The following is a 20,236-nucleotide window of genomic DNA, read 5'->3' on the forward strand; positions in this document are numbered from 1 at the left end:
ACACATACGAAATGGCAAATGACTGCCCAGGAAGAAGTACTGTGGAAAGGGATCTGGGAGTCATAGTGGATCACAAGGTAAATATGAGTCAACAATGTAACACTGTTGCAAAAAAAAGTGAACATCATTCTGGGCTATATTAGCAGGAGTGTTGTAAGCAAGACACGAGAAGTAATTCTTCCTCTCTACTCTGATTAGGCCTCAACTGAAGTATTGTGTCCAGTTCTGGGTGCCACATTTCAGGAAGGATGTGGACAAATTGGAGAGAGTCCTGAGAAGAGCAACAAAAATGATTAAAGTTCTAGAACACATGACCCATGAGGGAAGACTGAAAACATTGGGTTTGTTTAGTCTGGAGAAGAGAAGAGTGAGAGGGGACATGATAACAGTTTTCAAGTATGGAAAAGGTTGTTACAAGGAGGAGGAGGAAGAAAAATTGTTTTTCTTAACCTCTGAGGGTAGGACAAGAAGCAATGGGCTTAAATTGCAGCAAGGGCGATTTAGGTTGAACATTAGGAAAAACTTCCTATCCGGGTGGTTAAGCACTGGAATAAATCGCCTGGGGAGCTTGTGGAATCTCCATCATTGGCGATTTCTAAGAGCAGGTTAGACAAACACCTGTCAGGAATGGTCTAGATAATTAATCCTGCCACGAGTGCAGGGGACTGGACTAGATGACCTCTCAAGGTCCCTTCCAGTCCTATGATTCTATGGGGGGAATGGGCTATTGAGGGGCATGGGGGGATGCTGGGATATCAGGAGAGGGCCCGGGGGGGCGGGCTCGGGGAGGTGCTTACAATGGGGCACATAGTAGTGGCCTATGACTCTATGAGGGTCCATGTGGGTCTTTCCCTGTGGGGTATGTAGCAGGGCTATGGGACCTTGTGGGGTTACAGGCTGTGGGTCACTCACTGTAGGGTGCGCAGTGGGGGTTTGGGGGACGACCAGGCAGGCTAAAGTGGCAGGGGGATCTGTGGGTCTCACCATGTGGCGCGTGGGCGGGAACAGGGGGATCTGTGGGTCTCACCATGTGGCACGTGGGCGGGAACAGGGGGATCTGTGGATCTCACCATGGGGCGTGTAGCGGGGACGCAGCACGGCTGGCAGCATGTAGCGGGCGGCTCCATCGGGCTCCAGCGGCAGCTCGCAGATGTAGCGCAGGGTCAGCGCCACCTCCTCCCCAGGGGGCAGGTTACCCAGGGAGCAGCTGAAAACGTCGCCCCCGGCCCCCTCCTGCTGCAGCAAGAACGAGCTCTGCCCCCCCGGCCAGCGCATCCCCGTTCAGCTCTTGTGCCTGCCGGAGAGACAGGGTCATCCCGAGATCCCCCTGGCCCGAGATCCCACTGCCCTGGCCCCCGGCCAGCACATCCTCATACAGGTTACTTCTGGGGGAATTCTGCACTACTGCATATGCACAGAATTCACGTCTGGTGCAGAATCCGCCCCCCCCACCCCGCAGAAAATACATTCTGCCCAAGAAGTGCTGCAGTTCCTTTCACCCTCCAGAGGCCAGGAGTTCTTCACAGCATCCTGCCTGCGGAGCCAGGTTAGGACAGAGTGGGGCACATGGGGCTGCGGGGTGTGTGTGTGTGTCACAGAGTGGGGTTCAGAAGGGCTTGTGGGGGGGAGAGACTGGGCTGTGGGCTCAGGAGCTAGTGGGGTGACACCATTGAGCCAAGACTGAATGGGACGGGGGCTGCACGGCCACACAGGAGCAGGGGAAGGGGGATGCAGGGACACACAGGGATTGGGGAGGAGGCTGCAGAGACCGATGGGGGGTGTGGAGACAGGGGCAGATGTGCTTGACTGAATGGGAGAGGCTTGGGGTGAGCCAGGGTCTGCATGGAGGAGGCTCCCCAACTCCCTAACAATCCCTCCCCCACAAAAAACCTGTTCCATACTTCTCCCACCCACACACAACAATCCTCGAGGTTCACTCCAGACTCCTTCCCTTTCCCTCAGCTCCTCCATTACCCCTGACTCCCCCAAGCCTTTGTGCTGCTTCTGAGGGGGGGCAGGAAATCCGGTTCTATATTGTAGTTTAAATGAATTCTTACACAAAGTTCTGTATGAATAGGCCTAGAAAGGAATCTATTCGTGGAAAAAAATTACCAGAATCTTTTTTTTGGTCTGTGTTGTTACAGACGTACTTGCTGACATTATTTTGAAATAAATTACCAAAATAATGGAAACTGGCGTGATTACACTGTTATTTTGACCAAAAAAACACAGACTTTTAATTTTATTGGTGCCTAATTCCCCCAGAAGTAACAGCTCCTGCACCCTACGGAGAGACAGGGTCAGCCCGAGATCTCCTTATCCCACAAGATCACCCTGCCAGCGTATTCCCATACAGCTCCTGTGTGTGCCGGGAGAGACCAGGTCACCCCGAGATTCCCCTTCCCCCAACATCCCCCTGCCCTGCTCCCCGGCTAGTGTGTCCCTGTACAGCTCTTGCACCTGCCGGGAGAGATGGGGTCACCCCAAGATCCCCCTGCCCTGCTCCCAAGCCAGTGTGTACCCATACCCTGCTCCCCTGGTACCGTCTCTCCCCCCCGGTACCTGTTTCTTCTCACGGAGCAGCTGGGCCTGGATGCAGGTGCCCCCGAGGCAGGCCTGGAAGGCATAGACGGCCGCCTCAGCGCCCACGGGGAACACGAACACGGCCTCCACTGGCCCCGGCTCCTCGTTCCTGTAGAGCAGCTCACAGCCCACGTCTGCCACGAAGCCTCGGATCAGCACCGTCACCGAGCCGCTGCGCAGGGGCACTGGGGGGAGAGGGAGATCAGCCACGGGTCCATCTGACCCCCACGGGAGCCAGGAAAGGGGGATGTCAGCCATAGGCCCCCCACAACACCCCCCCCCATGGGCTCCGGGGGGGGGCATCGGTCATGGGACCCTCCCTGCCCTGACTCACCCGGCTTGTTGGAACTGTTCAGGAGGCCGCAGATTGTCATCTTGGTCCGGGATCGGAGATCTGTGCGTGGCAAGGGTGTGCGGTGAGATACAGGGTTCCCATGGAAACTGATGGGCACAGGGTGTGTCCCCCAGCAACAGCTCTGAGACCCCAGTCCCACCCCCCTGCTCAGCCAAGTCCTGTGGCAGGGAGTCCCGCAGGCTCATGGGCCTAGCTCAGAGATCAGAGTGACGTCTCCTCTCGGCCCCACCGGGTTCCCCCTCCCTGCACACGGGGCCAGCCCCCAGCAAGTAGGGGCAGGCAGGGACCGGGGCACAGCTGGGAGCTGGATGGAGAAATGTGGGAGTGTGGGGGTAATGGGGATGGATGGACAGACGGACAGGAGAGGGGTGGGGATGGACGTTTGGATGGAGGGAATGGCTGGGGGAGGGGTGGAGAAATGTAGGGGAGCATCACGGGTCCCTGGGCGTCTGCTGGGGGGGGGGAACGCCCCCGCTTGCCCAAAGTGGGATGGATACACCCCGTCATCAGGGCTCTCAGCCGGGCCAGACAAACACAATCAGGGACTACCGACCCCCCCACATGGCCCCAGCCCCCAGCAGGGACTGGGGTATGGCTGAGAGATGGAAATGTAGGGGGGATGGATGGACAGACGGAAGGAGGGGAGATGTGTGGTTGGGGATGCACAGACAGAAGAGGGAGCTGGACAGGCATGGGGGGGGTGAGGATGGACAGACGGATGGAAGGGGGGGTTGGACAGGTGTGGGGGGGTGAGGATGGACAAACGGACGCAAGGGGGGGTTGGACAGGTGTGTGGGGGGTGAGGATGGACAGAAGTCAGGGGCGGCTCTGACCCAGGAAGGTGCTGAATTTCCTGCTCTGGCTCCGATCCGAACTCCCCCGTCCTGGGTCCCGCTCCCAGAGCTGTGCCACCCCCAGCTGGGCAGTGCCGGACCTGCCCGTCCCGGGTCATAGACCCCGCTCTGCTGAGGACGAGTCCCCGCGACTCCCGGGGCCAGTGGGGGGGGGGGGGGGGGCTCTCCATGGGCGGGGCTGGGCAGGGCTGGGCCGTGACTCCAATCCCCCCTGCGCTGTACATCCACCCTGCGCAGTGCTGGGGGTGGGAGACACATGCCCACCCCCCTGTTACAGGGGGCAGCGCACACAGACTTATATCCCCAGCTTGGGCGGGGGGGCAGGACTCCTGGATCCTATCCCGTTGGGGGGGGGGGGGGCTGGGAGCCAGGACTCCTGGGTTCTCTCCCCAACTGGGGGCCCTGAACCCCAGGGGAGGGGACTGTGGGGATCCCAGGGGCCCCGTTACCTTCACTAGCCCGGGCCTAGAGCAGAGGCTGGAAAAGCAAAACCGAAAGTCACTTTGCCAGGCTAGCCCCACCCAGGCCAGCCAGGGAGCGTCTGCAATCATCTGCATGGCAATCGGTGGAGGTCCCCGATGACTGGAAAAAGGCTAATGTAGTGCCCATCTTTAAAAAAAGGGAAGGAGGAGGATCTGGGGAACTACAGGCCAGTCAGCCTCACCTCAGTCCCTAGAAAAATCATGGAGCAGGTCCTCAAGGAATCAATTCTGAAGCACTTAGAGGAGAGGAAAGTGATCAGGAACAGTCAGCATGGATTCACCAAGGGCAAGTCATGCCTAACTAACCTAATTGCCTTCTATGAGGAGATAACTGGCTCTGTGGATGAGGGGAAAGCAGTGGATGTGTTATTCCTTGACTTTAGCAAAGCTTTTGATACGGTCTCCCACAGTATTCTTGCTAGCAAGTTTAAGAAGTATGGACTGGATGAATGGACTATAAGGTGGATAGAAAGCTGGCTTGATTGTCGGGCTCAGTGAGTAGTGATCAATGGCTTGATGTCTAGTTGGCAGCCAGTATCAAGCGGAGTGCCCCAAGGGTTGGTCCTGGGGCCAGTTTTGTTCAATATCTTCATTAATGATCTGGAGGATGGTGTGGATTGCACTCTCAGCAAGTTTGCAGATGACACTAAACTGGGAGAAGTGGTAGATACGCTGGAGGGTAGGGATAGGATACAGAGGGATCTAGACAAATTAGAGGATTGGGCCAAAAGAAATCTGATGAGGTTCAACAAGGACAAATGCTGAGTCCTGCACTTAGGACGGAAGAATCTCATGCACTGCTACAGACTAGGGACCGGCAGCTAGGCAGCAGTTCTGCAGAAAAGGACCTAGGGGTTACAGTGGACGAGAAGCTGGATATCAGTCAACAGTGTGCTCTTGTTGCCAAGAAGGCTAATGGCATTTTGGGCTGTATAAGTAGGGGCATTGCCAGCAGATCGAGGGATGTGATCATTCCCCTCTATTCGACATTGGTGAGGCCTCATGTGGAGTACGGTGTCCAGTTTTGGGCCTCACACTACAAGAAGGATGTGGAAAAATTGGAAAGAGTCCAGTGGAGGGCAACAAAAATGATTAGGGGTCTGGAGCTTGTGACTTATGAGGAGAGGCTGAGGGAACTGGGATTGTTTAGTCTGCAGAAGAGAAGAATGAGGGGAGATTTGATAGCTGCTTTCAAGTACCTGAAAGGGGGTTCCAAAGAGGATGGATCTAGACTGGATGGATCTAGATCTCAGTGGTAGCAGATGACAGAAGAAGGAGCAATGGTCTCAAGTTGCAGTGGGGGAGGTTTAGGTTGGATATTAGGAAAAACTTTTTCACTAGGAGGGTGGTGAAGCACTGGAATGGGTTACCTAGGGAGATGGTGGAATCTCCTTCCTTAGAGGTTTTTACGGTCAGGCTTGACAAAGTCCTGGCTGGGATGATTTAGTTGGGGATTGGTCCTGCTTTGAGCTGGGGGTTGGACTAGAGACCTCCTGAGGTCCCTTCCAACCCTGATATTCTATGATTCTAACACAAACAGCAAAACAAAACCACAAACAAACAAGTGACAACACTGAAAATATGAAGGGAAATAAAGCATCAAGTGGTTGGTTATGGGTATTTTAAAGGGGTGTTTAGGACCCATGTTGTGCAAATGCAGCAGAACCCTCTAGAAACAGGCAAAGTTATTCTGGTTTCACATTGTGTGCATAAGCGCCGACTCTGTGGGTGCTCTGGGGCTGGAGCACCCACGGGGAAAAATTGGTGGGTGCTCAGCACCCACCGGCAGCTTCCCACCCCCCCTTCCCGCTCACGTTCGCCTCCTCCCCTGAGCGCGTCCCGTGCCCGCTTTCCCCCCCTAGCTCCCAGTGCTTGCACCACAAAACAGCTGTTTTGCGTAGCTGGGAGGGAGGGGGAAGGAGGGGAAACATGGCGCACTTGGGGAAGAGGTGGGGCCGGGGCCGGGATTTGGAGAAGGGGTCCAATAGGGGCAGGGAGGGGGTGGAGTTGGGCGGGGACTTTGGGGAAGGGATTGGAATGGGGGCGGGGCAGGGGCGGGGAAAGGGTGGAGTCGGGGCAGGGCTGGGGGGGCACGAGCACCCACCAGCGCCAGGGAAAGTTGGCGCCTATGATTGTGTGTGTCACCAACTCAAAAATTCACAGTGGACTCAAAGCCCTGGAGCACATGAACAGAGGGCTTGGAGTTGGCAGACAGATCCCTGCTTCAAAGAGCTTGCAGATAAGGTCTTTATCCTACAGAACACCTAGCAGCATCCCCACCAAACCTAGTGCTGCTTAAGAGTCAATGGGAGAACTCTGCAGAGCCAGAACTACACCGGATAACAAAGATCTGGCCTTAATGGTTTCCAGACCTCTCCCCAAACGTAATGGAAATCACTTGCCTGGACAAGCAATTTCCATTAAGTTTTAGCCCTGTTTTGGGGAGAGCTGTCTCTCTCCCTCCGCAGCAGCTACCAAGCTGGGGCTGGGAAGGAGGGTGGGGGGGTCTCTACCCCAGCACAGCAGCCACAGAGCTGGGGCTGGGAAGGAGGGCCGTCTCCCCTCGGTAGCCGCAGCCCTGGAGCTGGGGAAAGTTGCCTCTTTCTCCGGCTGCTACAGCCCTGCACATCCCCAATTCCCCCTACCCCCTCTTCTTACCCCACTGCCCCCCCCCCACTTACCTCCTATTCCCCCCAAGGCCACCACCTCACCTTACATCTGCATCTTCTCCAGGGTCCAGGCACCTAATTAGTGGAGACATACCTGCACGGCTCCACTAATTAGATGGGTGGACCTTCATTCTTTTGTGTGCGGCCGCCCAGGCATGCACCTTAGAGGGAACTATCCGTGGACCACCTGAATGGAGCTCATGGACCACAGTTTGAGAACGTCTGTTCTCGGGGACAAGGACCCGCCCCTTGGGGACACCACAACCAGCTGTCTCACAGCCTGCTCCTCCCACGTCCCAGGCACTGGCTGCGCTGCAGTGACGCCGCGAGTTGGACGCTGGCTCTGGCAGTGCCAATGCGCCCTCAGGCTCTGGGTGGTAGGACCCTTTTCCCCAGCATCGGTCCCCCCATTGGCCTGCAAGGCTTCTGGGGTGGGGGCATCTCCCTGTGCTGTCGGTCTGCCCAGCGTCCCCCCTCATCCTCCGACACACATGGGTGTGCACACAGGCGCAGGGAGAGTCACACCCTGAGGTTTACACGGCCTGGCTCGTGCAGGGCTCGGTCAGTGCACAGAACAGCTTCTCCACGTGCACCAACGATCTAACCAAAGGACCCCAGCCCAGTAATTTACACCAGTGTTTATGTCTTTGCGGAGACCTTCCATGCCACCTGCGGGTGAACTCAACTGTAAGCACCGGACCCAGGGGATTTCAATATTCTTATGCCCTCTGCCAGCTGGCATCCAGCGGACCTGGGGCACAGGGCTCCGGGGCCTGTTCTGAGGAGCTGTTTTCTAGTCACTCCCCAGCTGGTGCCCTCTGGGGATAATCACAGCTCTGTGGGGCTCGGGCAGGCTGTGTTTCCTACCCGGTTCCCTGCTTGCTGCGGCTACCGGCAATTCCTGAATCCTTGGGCTGGGACGTGTGCCTGGCACACCACACAGAAGCCTGATGCCACGGGAGGCTCTGGGCAGAGATGCCCCAAGAGAACCGGACAGCCCTGGGCCTGAGCCCCCACCAGACGCTGGAAGGGTGTCGAGGTAGCGAATGCTCCAGCAGTTCGGAGCAGGCTGGCTGGCTCAGGAGAGAAAGGCTGGAGCAGCCACTTTTCCCTCTAGGTCCCGGGGGCCAAACCCAGCCCCAGGGAGCAGTGGCCCAGCAGTGCCCCTTCTCACCTCTGTCCTGGGGCACTCAATGACAGCACTTGCCGAACGCCCCTTCCACCCAGACGCCCTCAGCGAGACCAAGGGCTCCCCAACCGGGCTCACCGGGAAAGTGGGGCTCGTGCCCCCTGGGCCTCCCCACACAGGTCGTGCCAGCCGGCACATGGCCCCAGCAGGCCTCCCAGCCCAGCTTCGCGGCCCAGTGCTGACCGCTGTGTCCCAGGTGCTGAAGCCTGGGGAGGGGCGGGGAGTCAGAGACTGAGCCCTGGCCCGAGCTGTCCGCATAGCTATGGGGCTGGGCCAAGCCCTGCTGGCACAAGTCTGTGGCCCCAGGCCGGGAGCTGCGCTGCCGGCTGCAGTGTGCAGAATGGAGACAGAAAGCTTTGGGTCACACGGAATGGCTCGCACACCTGTTCTCTCCATGGGCCGGGTGTCACGGAGTGTTGGGGGACTCAGGGCCCTGCACCCCCGGCTTCCTGCGATTCACCATGACTCTCAGCCAGCCAGTAAAGCAGAAGGTTTATTTGGATGACAGGAATACAGTCCAAGACAGGTCTTGCAGGCACAGACAACAGGGCCCCCCTCAGTTAGGTCCAGCTTGGGGTCCCAGGGCATCCAAGCCCACCCCCCTTTGGGGGGTCAGAGCCATCTCTGCCTCCCAGCCATCTCTCCAGCCTGCTTCCAGCACTCTGCCTTCAGCGACCCCTCCCACAGCCTTTGTTCAGTTTCCCGGGCCCCGGAGTCACCTGGCCTCCAACCCCTTCCTGGGTTCTCATGTTACAAGCTCAGGTATGTTCCCTCGGGCAGACTCCCATCCCCCGATGCAGACCATCCTAGCCACACTCCCCTGTCAGCATTCACACACCCCAGCAAGAACAGTCCCAGTTCGTCACATCTCTCCCCCCTTCGAGACCGAACTGAGCGGGGTCACTTTAGCCAGTGACCTGGGGAAGTTCGAACCTACCCCCGTTCCCATGGATGCCCCCGCATCCCTCCCATTCCTTGGTGAGAATTACACCAGGCCCCTCCAGTTTCACGCCCCCCCTTAGGTCGGGGGTGCTTGATGGCACTCGCAGTTCGCATGTGGGAAGGTTTATGCGGCCTGTGCCCTTTTTCCACCCCCATACCTCTGGGGTTCCAACTGGGCTGTGGTCTTCTCCCAGCGCTCCAGTCTGGAGGTCTGTGCTTTGGGCTCTCTTGGTTTAGAGCCGCCCTTTTAACCTTGGCCACCCTCCGGAAAGGATCCTTTATGCTGGGCAAGAGTCCTAAAGCTGTTTTCCCCTTGTCCCAGGCCTTCCTCCCCCTCTGACAGGGGTCACAGGATCCGCAGTACTGTCGGACAGTAACAAAGACCCCAGGCCAGTAAAAGCTCCGTAGCAGCCTCTGCTGGGTACGCCAGGTTCCCTGGTGCCCTGAGAGGGGAATGTCATGGGCCCGGCACAGCAGCTGGCGGCGATACTTCTGGGGTACCACCAGCTGCTTCCTGATCCCCCCTGACTCCATTTTCCCTGGGGGAGCCCATTCTCGGTACAGGAACCCCTTCTCCCACAGGAACCTTTTCCGGCCACCTCGTCCCATGGTCTGTACCGCATTGAGGTCGGCCAGGTCCCTTATCTTCCGCAAGGAGGGGTCTCTCTGTAACTCGGCCTGGAACTCAGCAGCTGGGACAGGGATGGCCACCTGCTCTTTCTCGCCCGCTGGGTCTGAAGCTGCAGCCTCCCTGAGCTGTGTCCCTGGGCGTTCCCTCCCCACCAGGTTAGGGTCCTGCGCCTCAGGCAAGGCACCCCCCCCAAGGCCAGGGCGCAGTGCCCCTCGCCGGCTCTGACTGCGGGTCACAACCAGTGCCTTTTGGGGGTTGCTTGGCCAGTTCTCCAGGTCCCCCCCCATCAATACCTCAGTGGGCAAATACGGGTGTACCCCCACATCCTTGGGGCCCTCCTTGGCCCCCCACTTCAGGTGTACCCTTGCCACGGGTACTTTGACTGGTGTTCCGCCCACCCCCGTCAGGGTCAGGTAGGTGTTGGGCACCACCTGATCTGGGGCCACCACCTCGGGCCGGGCCAGCGTCACCTCTGCACCCGTATCCCAGTATCCATTGACCTTCCTCCCATCCACCTCCAGGGGAACAAGGTACTCTCTCCGGAGGGACAGCCCCGCGCCCACCGTATAAACCAAGAACCCTGAGTCTGGAGCATCCAGCCCCCTAGAGGGGCTGGCCTGGAGCTCTCCTCCCTCCTTAGCAGGTGGTACTCTGCCAGCCCCCCTTCCCTGGGAATGCTGCCTCTCGCCGGGCTGGGTCTCTACCCAGTCAACCCTCTGTGGGTTCGGCCTGCTCAGTCTGTCCCTGAGCCTGGGGCACTGGGCCCGTATGTGGCCCTTTTGGCCACAGTGGTAGCAGCCCATGTCCCATGGGTCCCCTTGAGTGGGTCGGATGGTCCTGATGCCGGATGCTCCTCTCTGATGGGTTTTTTCTGTATTTTCCCACGGGGGGGTCCCATGGTGACTCTCTCTCTGCGTTGTGGTGGGATTGTTCCTTTGGGACTCCTCCCTTTTATCTCCTGACCGGCTCTTTACAAACTCATCGGCCAGCTGCCCTGCGTGTCGCGGGTTCTCTGGCTTTCTGTCCACCAACCACAGCCTCAGGTCGGATGGGCACCGCTCATACAGTTGCTCCAGTACCAGCAGTTTAATCAGGTCCTCCTTCGTCTGGGCCCCACCAGCCCACTTGCTGGCGTATCTTTCCATGCAGACGGCTAGTTGCAGATATGAGATCTCAGGGGTTTTATCCTGACTCCGGAACCTTTCCCGGTACATCTCAGGAGTCAGCCCAAACTCACGTAGCAGGGCCCTTTTGAATAGTTCGTAGTCCCCTTTCTCTGCCTCTCCCAGTTGGCGGTACAATGCCACGGCTTTGGGATCCAGTAAGGGGGTAAGGACCCGGACTCTGTCCGCGGGATCAACCCGGTGCAGCTCGCAGGCCGTCTCAAAGGCCTCCAGGAAGTCATCCATGTCCTCCCTCTCCTTGCGTGGGGCCAGGATGCACTTATCAAAGCTCTGTGCAGTCCTGGGTCCCCCCTCACTCACCGCAGCCGGGGGTTCGCTGCCCTTCAATCTCGCTAGTTCCAGGTCATGCTGACGCTGTCTCTCATTCTCCTCCCGTTCATGCTGATGCTGTCTCTCTTCATGCTGTCTCTGTCTCTCTTTCTCCTCCCGTTCATGCTGTCTCTGTTGTTCACGATCCTCCAGCTCTCTCAGTTTTAGCTCTTTCTCCCATTCCAGCCAATTCCGCTCCACGGATGCCGAACGTCGCCGGGAGGATCCTCTGCTGGCCGGCGAGCTTCGCCGGGAGGGTCCCCTGCTGGCCCGGGGGGTCACGGCGCCCTCGGTATTTGCTGGGCTCCTCCCCACCCTTCCCCTAGGCATAGGAAGGAGGGGTCTCGGGAAGCCCTCAGCAGCCGGCTGACCACTCCCAGCTGGGACAGACACTGGTGCCTGCGCTGCATTTGCCAGGCCGCTTCCCTGACACACAGGGATCAGTTCATTCGCGCGATCTTCCGCCTCCAGCCGGGCAATGAGCTGTTCTTTGGTGAGCCTCCCAATGCACAGCCCCCTCTGCTTGCACAGCTCCACCAGGTCGCTCTTAAGCCGCTTGGCATACATCTTCCTGCTGGCCACTCACCGGCCTGTGTGCTCACAGCTCCCCACAGTTCCCAGGGGGCCCCCTAGTGTGCCAGCCCTTCTCGAGGTCACCACCTCTCTGCCAGGGTCGAGCTGCAGACTCCTCCGCCCCTGGGACCACTCGCTGCGATCCCCCCGGGGGACCCTGTTACTGCAAAAGTCCTTCTCGCTGGTCACACACTCCCCGGGGTAATAACCGTCTCTCTCTCACTCTTCAGCACGCCTGGTCCCTGTCAATCCCCCTTTGTTTTACTGCTCCCCAGTCACTTACTGCAGGAAGCGCCGTCCACGGGGTGCAGTAGATCCCGCCGCTGCCACCAGTTGTCACGGAGTGTTGGGGGACTCAGGGCCCTGCACCCCCGGCTTCCTGCGATTCACCATGACTCTCAGCCAGCCAGTAAAGCAGAAGGTTTATTTGGATGACAGGAATACAGTCCAAGACAGGTCTTGCAGGCACAGACAACGGGGCCCCCCTCAGTTAGGTCCAGCTTGGGGTCCCAGGGCATCCAAGCCCACCCCCCTTTGGGGGGTCAGAGCCATCTCTGCCTCCCAGCCATCTCTCCAGCCTGCTTCAAGCACTCTGCCTTCAGCGACCCCTCCCACAGCCTTTGTTCAGTTTCCTGGGCCCTGGAGTCACCTGGCCTCCAACCCCTTCCTGGGTTCTCATGTTACAAGCTCAGGTATGTTCCCTCGGGCAGACTCCCATCCCCCGATGCAGACCATCCTAGCCACACTCCCCTGTCAGCATTCACACACCCCAGCAAGAACAGTCCCAGTTCGTCACACCGGGCCTAGGACTCAGCAGTTTCTGGGCTCCAGCCCGCAGCTCTCCCCACTAGGCGCTGCTGTTGCTCGACCCTGGGGAACGTGCAGAAAGCTCCCGGTGGAAAGATGTTAACTTCTGCCTCTGCGCCTCTGTGCAGGGCGCCGGAGAGCAAGCTGCCAAGAGCCCCTGGAGAACAGAACCGGATAAAACCTCTTCCCACGGCCAAGCAGTGACTGCCAGGGAGCTCGTCTGCGCAGAGCGATGGGTTGGAGTCTGTTTCTGTCCGGGCTGGAGGAGTGTGAGACACAGAGGAGCTCTCAGGTTGCTCTGCCTTTGGCCTTGAACTGCTACCACGATGCCAGCGTTCGAGAGAGTGAACTGTCTGCACAAGACATGCCGGCGGCACAGCTGCAGTGTAGATGCCACTCCAGTGCCTAGCACTGCCAGAAACCGGCTCTCGGAGGCCACAGCAAGGTTGACAGGAGAGTTCATCCCTTGCCCTAGCAGGGTCCCTGACAGGGTAGAGCTCAGCTTCCTCCCAGGGCACAGGGCATGAAGTTCTCCCAGCTTGGCAGTGCGTACCAGCCCGAGACCGGAGTGAATCTGCGACAAAGCTCTGGATGGGACCAGGGGTGCTCTGAGGGGGGGGGGGGGAAGCCCCATGTAAGCTGCAGGAAGTCGAACCCCCAGCACAGTGAGGTAGCGGGCCGGGGCAGAGGAGACCAGTCTCACCGGTGTGTTATGACGCCAGGAGATCAGTTCCCTCTCAAATGTTGTAAGTGTCACCAAAGCTGCCCGGACATTGGACTTTCCACGGAACTGCAAGTGAAATGCAAAATCCGACGGAATGGCCGAGTGTGTCCTCTACTGCTCCACCATGTCCACATGGGTGTTTGCTAGAGACAGCCAGACAAGTGACCTAGGAACAGACACATGCACACACTGGGCACTGGGCACGGAAGTAAACGTGAGCTCTCATTCTCACTTTGTAAACACCCAGTATCTTCTCTGCTCTGTTTTGTGCCTTTGACTCCTCTTTCTCTGATCACTCTCTGTGTCCTCCCCTCAGCACTGGGCAGCCAAGGCAACAAATGCCCAGTCGAACCGCCCTGACCGAATTCCTTCTCCTGGGATTCTCCGACCTCGGGGAGCTGCAGATTCTGCACTTCATGGTGTTTCTAGTCATTTACCTGGCTGCCCTGGTGGGGATCTTCTCATCCTCACAGCCGTAGCCTTCGATCACCACCTTCACACCCCCATGTTCTTCTTCCTGAGCAACTTGTCCTCTCCATCACCGTCCCCAAGTCCAGGGCCAACCCCCTAACCAACACCAGCCACATCGTCCAAGTCCTCTTGGTGGTCACCTTTGCAAGCGCAGAGCTGGCCTTGCTCATGGTCATGGCCTATGAGCACTACGTGGCAATCTGCTACCCTCCCCCCACGCTACGTCCCAACCATGAACAGAGGTGTGTGCGTGCAGATAGCAGCTGCTTCCTGTCTCAGCAGTGTGTTGCATTCAGTGCTGGAAACCGGTAATACCTTTCTACTGGACCTCTGCCTGCTGCACCTGGTTGTGTTTTCTTTATTTACCTGCACCGCCATTCTCTCTTACATGTGTCCATAGTCCATGTCTTCCCCACAGCAGGACCTGCTGGCCACCGTGTTGTATTCTGTGCTGCCACCAGTCATGAACCCTGTCATCTACAGCCTGCAAAACAAGGAGATAAAGCAGGCTCTGCAGAGAATTGCAAGCAAGATGCTCTTTGCCAGGAGCCTGGATTCCTCACCCTGAGTTTCTATGTGGAAGAGTTGCACCGGTTTAACTCAAATCGGTTTGTAAATCCATCTAATTGAGCTGATGCAAACCCACGTGGTCACCTTTATTTTGGGTTAAGGATGCCTGTCAGGGTTCCCTCCCCACTCTGAACTCTGGGGTATAGATGTGGGGACCCGCATGAAAGACTCCCTGAGCTTATATTCCACCAGCTTAGGTTAAAAACTTCCCCAAAGCACAAATTCCTTTCCTTGTCTTTTGGATGGTATTGCTGCCACCACCAAGTGATTTAAACAAACAGTCAGGGAGGGGCCACTTGGAGCCCCTATCCCCCCCAAAATATCCCCCCAAGCCCCTTCATCCCCTTTCCTGGGGAGGCTTGAGAATAATATACCAACCAAATAAATAAACAAGGTGAGCACAGACCAGACCCTTGGGTTTTTAGAACACTAAAAAACAATCAGGTTCTGAAAAGAAGAACTTTATTATAAAAAAATAAAATAAAAGAAGCACCTCTGTAAAATCAGGATGGAAGGTAAGTTTACAGGGTAATAAAAACATTTAAAACACAGAGGATTCCCATCTAGGCTCAACTTCAAAGTTACAAAACAGGAATAAACTTCCCTCTTGGCATAGGGAAAATTCACAAGCTAAAACAAAAGATAATCTAATGCATTTCCTTGCTATTACTTACAATTTCTGTAACTTTAGATGTATCATTTCAGTAGGAGCTGGATTACCTGCTTGGTCTCTCTCATTGTCTCAAGAGGGAACACACAGAGAGCACAAACAACCCCCCCCCCATTTGAAAGTATCTTCTTTCCCCATTGGTCCTTCTGGTCAGGTGTCAACTAGGTTAATTGAACTGATTAACCCCTTACAGGTAAGTGATTCTGTACCTCTGGCCAAGAGGGATTTTATATTACTGCATACATAAAGGTTGTTACCCTTCCCTTTATATTTATGACAATGCCTCATTTCAGTTTAGCTTAAACCTTTTCCCAAATGATTTAAGCTCAACCAATACAAGCTGCTCTTCAACCAAATTTAGAGCATCCACTTGGTTTGTATAAGTGTAACCAAATCACTTTGAATTGACACCGTAACTCATATAGCAGGAAGGTCATTGTGTAGGCAGGCCCTTGGTGCTGGGGATGTGGACCGTCTCTGCGAGTTCCTCACTGGAATAAAGTAGTGTGACACTCTACACCCCGGGGGAGTGCCCTGTAACCCTCATATTCATCATTTGTCTATAGTTGTGATATTGCATATAAAGCGGGCCTTGTAAAGTATCACGGGAAAGTTTATAATCTGCTGAAACCCACTGTTCCATCTAAATATGTGTATCATTAATGCATATGAAGTTATGAGAATTGTGTTGCACGGTTGTCACTAAAACATGCTGTGGGTTTGGGAAGCGCCCAGATACTAGCTCCCCAAAGACAATAACCAGGGGGATAATCAACACCTGGGCAGGCAGGTGTCAAACAACCATCAACAGCCATTGTCCAGTAACGGACCTACAATGCAATGACTCACTTGCATAAGGCCACACCAGGGGAATTGCTCAACCTTGCCTGGTGACTCAGCAGTGCCCACCAGACATGTCTGGACTTGTGCTCTCCAAGCACATGGGCTAAGGGTATAAAACAGAACATAGTGGTCCCATGCTTTGTCCTTTCTCTTCTCCTCCACCTACTCTGAAGGCAACGAGAATGCTGGAGCTGAAGAGACTGGTCCCCAGACTACCAAGGAAAAGCCTGTGTATAAAAGACTGTAACCAACCTGCAATATCCAGTGGGGTGAGAAAAACTGCTTAATCTAGATGTTGCCCAGTCTAATAGGGTTGAGAATTTTGACTGTGTGCTTACATTTTATTTTAGTTTGAAAGCTACTCTAACTTTTTGCTTATCACTTATGATCACTTAAATTCCATCTTTTGTAATCAGTAAACTTATTCTACTATTTATCCTTACCAGGGAGTTTGCCTGAAGTGTTTGGTAAATCTGGTCCGGTTACAAAGCCTGGTGTATATCCACTTTCCATTGATGAAGAGGTGAACCAATTAATACATTTGCATTGCCCAAGAGAGGGTCTCGAGCATTGCAAGGCGGTATATTCCTGAGGTACTAGGATGGGAGCTGAAGGAATCTGGCTGGTGCCTTTCTCTGTATGATTTGTGAGTGGCTCTGGGAGCATTCATGCAATCTAGCTGGGTGTGGGGCTCCACATGCAGTTGTACTGAGTGACAACAGCACCTGGAGGGCTTTGCTGCTTGTCACCAGTAAAACATTGTGAGAAACAATCCAGATTAGTGAGTGAAGGGAGCACAGAGGTCGCACAGTCCCAGGGTGCACCCCGGGGATCCAGTCACAAGCAGCTTCCCTGAGTTTGTCTTCAGTGGCGTGTCTGTCTGCCTGGCTTTGGCTGGGATCCCGAGGCTCCGCGCTCCCCACGGCTGCCCATGGCACTGGGTTCCCAGCAGGGTCAGGGACCACCTGCCCTGAGCAGGTGGATTAGTGCTCCCAGCTCTGGCTTTCTGGTGGAGCAGAGCAGCTGGACCCAGACACCAGGGTGGCTGGCCGGAGCCGGGAGGAGCCCTGGAGTGCAGGGAGCATGTGTGGTGCAGGTGGCAGATGCAGGGCATGGGCCCAGGGCAGGGTTTTTAGTGGGTCGTTTTAGCTCTGGGTCTGTGTGGATCCCTGACACCCCTTCACTGGTCTCTGAAGAATGAACTGCCAGGGCCAGAAAATCTGCCCCTGTTCGGCTGAGGGGCAGCGTGGGGTAACAAGATGGGTGGAAAACAATCCCTGGCTGAGATCTCCAAAGCACCTTGGCCATTTGGACGTATGATTCCCATTCAGATACCTGGGAACCAGGCATCCAGCCCCCCGGCAGCTCGGGAACCTCCGGCCCTGCCTGGAGCGAGGACACAGCGGCGTTGTAATGGGACAGGGAAGCAGCAAACACTCTCCCCCCCGGCTCACACAGCCCCCCAGCGCTTTGCCTGGCTGCTTCTGCCTGTGCGCTGGCAGCCGTGTGGGCTCCAGTAGCTGAGTCTCCTGTGCTGAGGCCCAGCGGCTGCGGGGCCAGGCCCTGATGTTGTCAGCCCAGGGCATTGAAATTGGAAGGAAGAATTCTAGAGAGAAAAGACTGGGGAAGATTTTCCAGGCCCAAATGGCAGCCGGGTGCCCAGCTCCCCCAGACAGTCTAGAGAGACGCGGGTTGTTATCCTGATATGTAACAGCGATAAACCCAGGGGAGCTGGTGCCCAGCCCAGGCCTAGGGGTGTGCCAAACCCCCACCTCTGAGCCCAGGAGCTGGGTGCAAATCCAGACTCTTTGTCGGTCGCCAGGCAAAAAGCTCTGTGAAGATGAAGTTCAAGGTGAGGGGAGGTGCCTGTCCCTGCGGGGTAAGAAATATCCCATGGCCGTTGCCAGGATCCCCACAGCACATGTTGCAGACCCCAGAGACTTCCCATCCCCATGACACTGAAAAGAAATGCAAACCCATTCAGCCAGGAAACGCAGAGCATGGTCCCCAAATGCCCTTAACTCGGCCTGGGGCCGGCACAGGATCTTACCATTCAGACAGAGGTGCCCAACTCCCACTTCCAGCTCTGACGTCCCATGTTCAGGCTCCCCTGGCATTACCCAAACCCCACTCAGCTGTTGCTGAGCCCTGTGAGTTCCCTGTCAGGGTCCCTACAGCACCTCCATTTCTGCCCCAGGCCTTGGGTGACGGGCTGGGTCACAGAGACCCCCTGAAGACTGTCACCTGATGTGCTGAAACGACCTCTGAGCCCGTTTTCCCTGCCAGCTTGGGACTTCAGAACCCTGCCTTGTTGAGCCAGACATGCCAGCTGACTGCAAGACAGACCCAGATCTGAACCACGTCCCCCAAAGCTGCGGGCTTTAACTGAAAACGACTTAGCAGGTACTCCTGTCTCCAGTATCCAGATACCCAATTCAAGCCTAAACCCCGAATAAATCTGTTTTACTCTGTATAAAGCTTATACAGGGCAAACTCATAAGTTGTCTGCCCTCTATAACACTGATAGAGAGGTATGCACAGCTGTTTGCTCCCCCAGGTATTAATTATTTACTCTGGGTTAATTAATAAACAAAAATGATTTTATTAAGCATAAAAAGTAGGATTTAAGTGGTTCCAAGTAATAACAAACAGAACAAAGTAAGTTACCAAGCAAAATAAAACAAAACACACAAGTCTAAGCCTAATACATTAAGAAACTGGGCCCAATCCTTTCCCCTGGTGCAGTCCTTGTTAGTGTCAGCTCAGGTGGTAACTAGGGGATTTCTCATGACTGGACTCTCCTTTGTTCTGTTCCACCCCCTTATATAGCTTTGGCACAAGGCGGGAATCCTTTGTCTCTCTGGGTCCCCACCCCTCCTTCTAAATGGAAAAGCACCAGGCTTAAGATGGATTCCATGGTCACATGTCCTGTGAGACCCCAAGCCTTCATCCTTCCCAGCCTGACTCACAGGAAGGTTTGCAAGTAAACAGAGCCATCTACAGTCAATTGTTCTGGTTAATGGGAGCCATCAAGATTCCAAACCACCATTAACGGCCCACACTTTGCATAACTTCAGTAGGACCTCAGAGTTATATTTCATATTTCTAGTTTCAGATACAAGAATGATACATTTATACAAATAGGATGACAACACTCAGTAGATTATAAGCTTTGTAATAATACCTTACAAGAGACTTTTTGCATGAAGCATAATCCAGTTCCATTATATTCACACTCATTAGCATATTTTCATCAAATCATATGGAGTGCAACTTCACATCCTCCAGGCTCTCAGCCCCACATTCGGCCCCGGGGGAGGCTCCAAGCCGCTGTCCCGATGCCGGATCCAGTGGCTGTGCTCTGAGCTCCGGCTGTCTCCTTATGGCTTGTACCCCAGGGGTTCAAGCCCCCTGGGGGCCATGGTCCCCTCCATCTTCTCTGGGTCCAGGGGCCCCTTCCATCCTCTTTGGGTCCTGCCCCCCTGTGTCCAGGGGTCCCCCCCACACCCGGTCTGGGCCCATCCCCTTGATTTGGGGCTTCATCCCTGCAGAGTCTCCCCTCCCTGGACGTCAATTCTCCAGCTGGCCCAGCGGCGGCGAGGTGACATGGGGCCCCGAGAGCAGCATCTGGAGCAATGTTCCCTCTAATTTTTTACATACATGTGTGGAATCAATTTTGTTATGGGCAGCAATATGGAGGTGACGTGTGGTGGGGGTGGGGCCCAGGGGTTCGTAGTGTGGGAGGGGGCTCAGGGCTGGGGCAGAGGGTTGGGGGGTGCAAGGCTCTGGCTGGGGGTGCAAGCTCTGGGAGGAACTCCAAATCCCCCTGGAGACCCCTCTCCCCTGGGAATGGGGGCAGCTCCCAGAGAACCTGCCCCACTGAACCCCAGCCCCATGAGACCCCCCCAACATTTCCCTGGGGTGGGGGGTGACAGACAGGGACCCCGACCTTCTCCCCTGTCTCTAACTGTGACCCCAAGCCCCACCTGTCACCTCTTCCCCAGCCCCCGGAGACACTAACCCGCCCAACTGCTGTGGGCACCTTTCTGGGAGCTCCCTCCTGACCCCCCCCCATGTCGCCTCGGGCTGCAGGGCGCCCCCCAGAGCTGAGCGTAGCACCTAGCACTGCCCCCCACCTCTACAGAGGTGCCCCCCCAGCTCCTGCCTGCCACGCCCTGCTCATACCCCCAGGGACACTGGCTTTTTGGCCCAGTCCTATTCTGAGCCCCCCCAAAGCCCCCATCACCTGCTCCCCAGCTCCCAGCCCCTCTCCAAGCACCCCCTTTGGCCCCCCGTCAGCTGCCCCCAGAGCCCCCTGCCCCTCTCTGAGGGTCTTCCCCCGGGAAGTTCAGGAACAGCCTCCTCAAGCGAGCCGAGGGG

General features: G+C 56.2%; 1 protein-coding gene across 1 annotated transcript in view; it reads right to left on the reverse strand.

Annotated features, from left to right (window-relative positions):
• LOC128847089 (von Willebrand factor A domain-containing protein 5A-like) overlaps positions 1–4,277 on the reverse strand; it is a 30,798-nt gene extending 26,521 nt beyond the window's left edge. Inside the window, 5 exon segments of the mRNA XM_054046426.1 lie at positions 1,071–1,263; positions 1,265–1,294; positions 2,563–2,768; positions 2,918–2,977; positions 4,242–4,277. Coding sequence (XP_053902401.1) covers positions 1,071–1,263; positions 1,265–1,294; positions 2,563–2,768; positions 2,918–2,957 — 469 coding nt within the window. The 5' untranslated portion in view covers positions 2,958–2,977; positions 4,242–4,277.
• Positions 4,278–20,236: the final 15,959 nt, after the last annotated feature.

The sequence above is a fragment of the Malaclemys terrapin genome, chromosome 12, assembly GCF_027887155.1.
Source record: "Malaclemys terrapin pileata isolate rMalTer1 chromosome 12, rMalTer1.hap1, whole genome shotgun sequence".
Classification (NCBI taxonomy): domain Eukaryota; kingdom Metazoa; phylum Chordata; order Testudines; family Emydidae; genus Malaclemys; species Malaclemys terrapin.